This window comes from Elephantulus edwardii, unplaced genomic scaffold (assembly GCF_000299155.1).
Source record: "Elephantulus edwardii isolate Elephantulus edwardi_28Jun2011 unplaced genomic scaffold, EleEdw1.0 scaffold00027, whole genome shotgun sequence".
NCBI lineage: Eukaryota > Metazoa > Chordata > Mammalia > Macroscelidea > Macroscelididae > Elephantulus > Elephantulus edwardii.
Genome location: NW_006399777.1, coordinates 21,395,166 through 21,402,550, shown reverse-complemented (window position 1 = coordinate 21,402,550; position 7,385 = coordinate 21,395,166). Strand labels below are relative to the sequence as shown.

General features: G+C 48.1%; 1 protein-coding gene across 1 annotated transcript in view; it reads right to left on the bottom strand.

Annotated features, from left to right (window-relative positions):
• ESYT3 (extended synaptotagmin-like protein 3) overlaps positions 1 to 7,385 on the bottom strand; it is a 75,241-nt gene that overhangs the window by 37,806 nt on the left and 30,050 nt on the right. The window contains exons 2-3 of the mRNA XM_006883428.1: positions 4,089 to 4,130; positions 1,542 to 1,676 (exon numbers count right to left, since the gene is read on the bottom strand). Of these exons, the coding sequence (XP_006883490.1) occupies positions 1,542 to 1,676; positions 4,089 to 4,130 (177 nt within the window). The remainder of the gene's footprint in view (positions 1 to 1,541; positions 1,677 to 4,088; positions 4,131 to 7,385) is intronic.

Here is a 7,385-nt window from a genome sequence, read left to right as displayed (position 1 = left end):
CATAGGGTCGCTATGAGTCACAAGAAACTGACAGCACATAACAACAACAAGAACAGCAGCAGCTGGTAGATTAGAACCAAGTACCTTGTAGTTGGCAGCCCAACTCCTTACCACTAAGCCACCAAAGCTCCATGACTGTTGATAAACAAAACAGACTTCTTTGCTCAGAGCCTTCATTGCTCAGGACCTTTTTCCGTGGGACATTTACAGAAATAGTGCAGTTCATAGAGACTCAAAAGCTTCCCAGTGGCACCTTGGAGAGGATGTGGAGAGATTGGAACTCTCCTGTACTGTCGGTGGGATTATAAAATGGTACAACCACTCTGAAGGCAATTTGGTGTTTTTTCAAAAAGGAAAACATAGAAATCCCACATGACCCAGCAATTTTGCTGCTCGGAATATATCCCAAGGAAAAGAGAAGTGAGACAAGAATGAAGATGTGTACACCTATGTTCATAGCAGCATTATTCTCAAGACAAGAAAATAGAAACAGCCCAATTGTCCATCAACAAATGAGTGGATTGAGAAATGGTGGTACACTCACACAATGGAATACAACGTAGCACTAAGGAACAACGATTTGAAAAAAAAAATACTATATAACATGGGAGAGTCTAGAGAGCATTATAACTGAGTGAACTATCTCAGTCATATAAGGACAAATACTGCATTAGATCATTATAGTGAAAATAGAAGGATAACTCGTAAGATGTGCATAAAGGTCCAAAGGGGGAGAGGGGTTGGGGGGCAGAAGGTGGAGAGAGGAGGAACCACTAGGCTAACAGAGTCTGGTGGGTGGTGAGGGAGTGCGTAAAGGAATTAGGAAAGCTCCAGTAAGGGACCTGAGAAGATGGAGTAATAGTGGGCATATAGACCAACGGGAATCAATTTTATAAAACACAATGTATAAGGAAAACACTGGTGGTCTAGTGGCAAGAAGCTGGGCTGCAATCCTGAAAGCACACAGTTCAAATCCACCAGCAGCTCTGTGGGAGAAGGATGGGCAATCTCCTCCCGAGTGATTAACTCCTGAAAACCCACTGGAGGGTCAGTTTTGAGTCAGTTCTGACTTGATGGTATTCAACAATAGCAACACCAACAATGTATATGATTGATCGTATGAAACACAATATACATGACTGACACACAATGCAGGAGGATTTGTATGCAATCCAATTTTTGAAAGCCCCCCGCCCTGTGGCACTATCCACGCACGGAAGGGAGGTCTCCCAGAGCTGATGAAGAAGGTGAGCAGCTCTGACATACATCTGTCTGATTTCTACTGCGTGGTCATGTTTTCAAAGCGTTGCTTAAAAAGACTCAAACAATTTTCCCATGTTTCCTTGACTGTTCCCTCTGAGCCAGGCATGAAGGGATGGTGCTGGGGCCAAGGGGGTCTGTCCTGAGCTCAAGAGGCTGGAAATGCACAGAGGGGTGGTGCCCCGTCACACCTGTGGGAACCTGGAAGTCAGGTGACTGAGCTATGGGGTGGGGGAGGAGGGATGAGGAGGTGGGCGAGGGGAGCCCCAGGCAGCACTGACCTTCTGCCCAAAGTGGAGCTTCGTGAAGGTGAACGTCCTCAGGTGAGTGCTCTTCTCCCGGATCTTGGGCTCGAGTTTGTCCCGGAATTTGCTTTCCATGATCATGGTTAGGTAGGGCCAGGTCTGAGAGATGATCTGGGGGTCACAGGAAGAGGCCCTTGATGGGCAGGCCTGTGTCCCCACACAGGTTCAGGGTTGCAAAGATGGGACCCTGATTCTCTGCAGCCTGGCTCTGGAGGGTGGGGAACCATACTCCCTGGCACGCCCACCATTCACTCATCTGTCCACCTAACAGCTGATAGCCACCTCCCCAGCCCCTTCCACAACTCTTCCCATCTCCCCCCTGTCCCTCTGATGCTGGCAGTAGGACTGCAGGCTCTGGTGTCAGGTGTCATTTTGCAAAACTCTTTGTGTGTGTGTGTGTGAAATCTTTCACTAAACGTCATATTATGAAGCCTTTTAACTCTGTGCTTATATATATATACATGGTCCCTTTCTACAGTCTGGAATTATTAAGAAGCAGGTTCCTGAAGTTTAAGGAAAACCTCACAGAAAAGAATCATAAATGACTACCTGTGGATTTTTTTTTTCTATCACAGTGAGGAAGAGTGGCTCTGGGTGGATCCCTGAAGCAAAACCCCCCATGGTGTTGATCTGGGGGTGCCCATGGGCCGGGGGAACAGGACAGGGTAGAGACCCTCCCTGATGGCAGGTGACACGGGTGGTTGCAGTGGGGTGGGGCGGGAGGAAGGTTAGTCAGCCAATATATGCTGTTGGAGGTACCCCTTCTCCCCTTCTTTGAGCCTGAGTATTAACTTAAAGATGCACCACCTCCTGCCCTCTCCCCATTCCAAATCCATTAAAGCTTAAAGGCTTTGAGACTCCCGGGCCTCATTGTTCCCATCTGGAAAATGGACCTCTCTTCCAGGGCCTTCTCCAAACTCTAGTCCTTAAGATTCTACTTTCTTAGACCCGGTCTCATCCTCTGTCTTGCTGGTGTGTCATTCATTCTCCACGTGAGCCGTGGGTGTGAAGTTGGCCCTAACACCTCAGTGCCCTAGTGTACAGTTTGTCCTCACACCTGTCTCCCCATCCAGGCCCTGTGCTGTGCTGGTCTCTGTGTGTTAGTGAAGGGGAAAAAAAGAGGGACATCACGCTTGGGAGGGTAGAGGGAGAGGAAGACCCTCTATGACGTGGATTGATTCAGTGACTGGGATAATCGGGATGGGAGTGTCAGAGACAGTGCGATTGGCACAGGACAGAGCAGAGTGTAGGGCTGTTGTACATAGGGTCGCTATGAGTCACAAACGACTCAACGGCACATAACAACAACAACAACAACAACAACCACAAAGCTACATGCATCCACGAGCTAACTCATGTACAAATGACCAACTCACTGTGCGGCCGGGGTACCAGGTGTGGTCCAGAGACTCTGCCCCTGTCATTTAATCCTCAAAATTTCTTTGACAAGCAGTTACCAATTTTCTCCAAATTTTAATGAGGTGTTTTGTTGGGTTTTTTTCTTGTGGTATCAACTTTTTTTTTATTTCAATGAACATCTCTGTAGATGTTCGTTGAAATTAACGAGGTTTTTTTAATCCATTGACATTTCTGATACCTAAAGAACATTAACCTCTGATCAACAACCACCAGGAACACCATCCTAAAACTTTGCCTGAGTAATTCCTGCTCTGGGCTAAGCCTCTTCCCCAAACACAGGAAAGGTTTGTATTAGAAAAACGTGCTGAGTCAGAAGACAGAGATGGGGGCTGCAAAAGGGCCTTTCCATTAGCGACCTGTCTGGGCAGATCAGGCCGTGGCAGGGCTGTTCCCTCACTGGTCCTGCTGAGAGATGGCCAGCCCTGAGGTCAGGGTTGCCTGGAGCATCTGGTGGCTGAGTCACTAGCTAGGCTCCCGGTGATGTAAGTTCAATCACAAGAAGAAACTGAAAAAATATCTGAACGGCCATGAAGTCAGTACCAGGCATTGTTGTGCGCTAATTACCTTATTAATTTTCACAGCAATCTCACCAGGCAGGGACTATAATTATTTCTACATTACAGGTGAGGAAAGCCGGCTCAGAGACGTTGAGTAATCTACCCGAAGTCACGCAGACCGGCTTGGGGCTGAGATGGGAGCCTGAAGATGTCAAACTGAAAGCGCTGGGCTTGGCCTGCTGGGCCCTTTGGCAGATGGCCTGTTCATGCTGGACTTATCTCTATGTTTTCAACCTTCTCTGTTGTGGTTGTGTGTAAGCAGCTGTGTGTAAATTTTCAAGCCTCTCTCCCTCCCCCAAAAGAAGAAAGCCATTGCTGAAAGAGAAGAGTCCAAGAGGGGCCAGGTGTTCAGAAAGAAGGGCTCCCTCCCCAGTGGTGGAGGGTCATTTTCAGACTCTCTAGGGGCCTGGGAACCATCTGGAAGCCCTAGGCCCCCTCGCACTCCATCAGGGTCTCTGCTGCTGCGGGTGACTCCTGCACAGAGCCAGGATTGGGGGGCACTGAAGTCTGGAGCGGTGACAGCACCCAACCAGGACCCAGACCTTACCTTGTTCGCCCACTCGACCCGCTCCACGTCCGGGAAATGAATCTGGAGAACAAGAAGCCCCAAGAGCAAGTTAGATCTGCAGGTGTCTGAGCATGCAGAGGCCCAGTGAGCCTGGCAGGAGCCCTGAGGGTCACAATTCCACTCACACAAGCTACAGCGTGGTTCACACGCAGGTTCAGCATCCCGGGGCGCTCTGTCAGCAGTAGTTAGTGCAGCCCCGCTCTCAGGAGCGCACTGGACGGTGGGGCAGGCAGCAGACAAGGCAAACCCCACTGGGAGCGGACTCTGTGGCTGGATGCACGCTCTTGGACATCACTGAGGACCAGAGAGGACTCCAGGCTGCCTGACCCGTTTCCCAGGCCCCTTTCTCCACCAGTCATTTGGATATTCAGACAAGACCCTCCAGCACCATCTTGGCCAGGGAGTTTGGTATTTGCAAATCCCTATCCTCCTGGTGGTTGTTGTATGCAACAACATAATAATAACCCATAATAATAACAACAATAATAACCAACCCATATTTGACCCTCCGGTGGGTTTATCAGAGGCAGCAAATCACACAGGAGGCCATTGTCCTTCTCTCTCCCACCAAGCAGATGGTGGATTTGAACTGCGTGCCTTTGGGACTGCAGCACGAATTCTTACCACTAGGCCACCAGTGTGCCCATTCCACTTAATTGCCATTTTTATTCATTTTAATGACCCAGGGATGCACAGTGTCTGTAGGAAACGCAGAACATATCACCGCTACAGAGAGGAAGAGGGGGATGAGATTGTATCAAAGAATGCCGCCCAGCGAGAAGAAGCAACAGGCTCATGCATTTGCTTCCAATCTTTTCCAGAAACAAATATGTGCCATTTTCCAAGACATTGAGGCCCAAAGATTTCGTGATGTGGAGAGGAGCCTTGGTGATGCAGAGGTTTGTGGGACAGAGGAGTAAGGGTGTGTCACGGGGCAGCTGACACAAAACGTGCGTATTTAATGACAGTGATGGTCTTCATCTGTCATGCCCTCAGTGGCCAGAGAACAAAGGCAGCTGAGGGTCGGATTCTCCCTACCCCCCGACCCCCATTTATATCTGAGGCTCAGGAGACTCAACGTCCAAAGATTTGAGTTCACAACTCCCACAGAATGCTGGGTCCTGGCTCCATCCAATGAATGCAGCCTGTCCACTTCCTGGGAAGGAGAACCTTTCCCAAAGGAGAGGACTGAACAATGTCCCTCTGAGGTGCACACCTTTAAAATCCTGGAGAGATTGGAGGAGCTGAGCATTTCTGAGACTCCCAGCTTCCTCTCCACTAAGTCCCTAATGTCTGGGGACCCGTAATATCCCCAAGTGCTGACACAAAAACTCCTCGGCCTGGGAGGAGCGGCTGGCCAGCCCACAGGAAGAGGCAGAAAGGATGGAAGGGGGGCCTGGAAAGGAGTAGAAATGAAAACTAGGGGCTGCCCCCTCAACTCAGCTGGGAGAGGGAGCCTATTCACCCCATGTTCCTTGCAACTGACTAGGATCAGGTCTCACCTCTGAAGAAGAGGCAAATGGAGGGGGAACCTTTTCTCTGTTTGCCTCTTAACACCAGCCCTCACTAGAGTAAAAATTCCCTCACAGCATCCTAGAAAGGTGCCCTAGCTCAGAGTCGACCCTATCCCCCACATCCCACCTTGTTCCACTTGCCTTGTTCCAAGAACAGTCCCTACTACTCCCCCTCTGACTGCCTTATCTGTTACCATCCTAGACTTCACTTTTCCAGAAAGCCTCACCAGATTTCCCAAGTCAGCCACCTTTGTTGGGTTTAAAAAAAATCTTTATGAGAAAAATTGATTCCTCTTTCTCTGAGAAGCGACAGATGGATTTGAACTGCCAACCTTTCAGTTAGCAGGCCTGATACTGTACCCACTATGTCATGGTCTTCATAAGTACTTGCTATACATCCAAGAGCTACACAATCACTAAGGATGATAGAGAAAGAATTGTTGCTTTTGGGTTGTGGTGCTGGAGAAGTGTCTTGAACATACCATAGACTGCCAGGAAAACAAATAGGTCTGTCTTGGAGAAGGTGAAACCAAATCTCTCCTGGGAGGCTAGGATTCTGAAGCTCCATCTAACACACTTCGGGCATGTGGCCAGGAGGGACCAGTCCTTGGAGAAGAACATCATGCTCAGAAGAGTGGAGGGACCGCGCAGGTGAGGAAGACTCTGCATGAGATGGATTGATACAGTGACTGGGGCAATGGGGGTTGGTGTGTCAGTATTACTGAGACTGACTCAGGACAGGGCAGGCTTCAGAGCTGCTGTACAGAGCATTGCTATGGGTCACAGGCGACTCAATGGCACATAACAACAACGCAGCATACCACCCAGGATCTTTGAGTCCTTGATCGATGTCCCTACCAGATCTTTGCTGCTTCCCCACTGCAACATTTAATACACTCAGTACAGGTGTAGAGGTTATTACAAAGACAGAAGTGTAAGTAAAGGCCAACACAGATGTCAGAAGAGACTCTGAAGATTGCACTAGGACATCAAGAAGATAAAATGATGGGAAGACATGTTGAAGTTAAAGGAGCTGAACAGAAGACTTCAAAGAGCAGCTCGAGAAGAAAAAGCAAAGTGTCCTAACAAACCACGCAAATAATTGGAGTTAGAAAATAAAAAGGGAGGAACTCCTTTGGCATTTCTCAAGCTGAAAGAACTGAAAAACAACGTCAAGCCTCAAGTTGCCACACTGAAGGATTCTATGGCCCAAATCTTGAAGGATCCGGGAAGATAAAAAGAATATGGAGGGAATACACAGAGTTGTTGTACCAAAAAAGACTTGATTGGCACAAAACCATTTCAGAAAGTAGCATATAAACAAGAACCAATGGCAATGAAAGAAGAAGTTCAAGTGGCACTGAAAGTATGAGTTAAAATCAAGGCCGTGGAGATCAATGGAATGGCGACTGACACGTCTGAACAGACAGATGCAGTCCTGGACATGCTCACCAGTTTGTGCTAAGAAATTTGGAAAACAACTACTTGGCCAAATGATTGGAAGATATTCATGTTTGTTCTCATTCCCCAAAAAGGTGACACAAGAGAATGTGGGAATTATTATAAAAAAGTATCATATTCAAGTAAAATCTTGTTAAATAATGTTTTTTTTTAAATGGCTAGAACAATCTTTACTTGGAGCAAGAGGCAGTAGTCAGAACAGAGCAGGGTAACACTGCATGGTTCAAAATAGGGCAGGGTGTACGCCAGGGATGCATCCTGTCTCCATACCTTTTCAACATGTATGCAGAGCAGATTATCC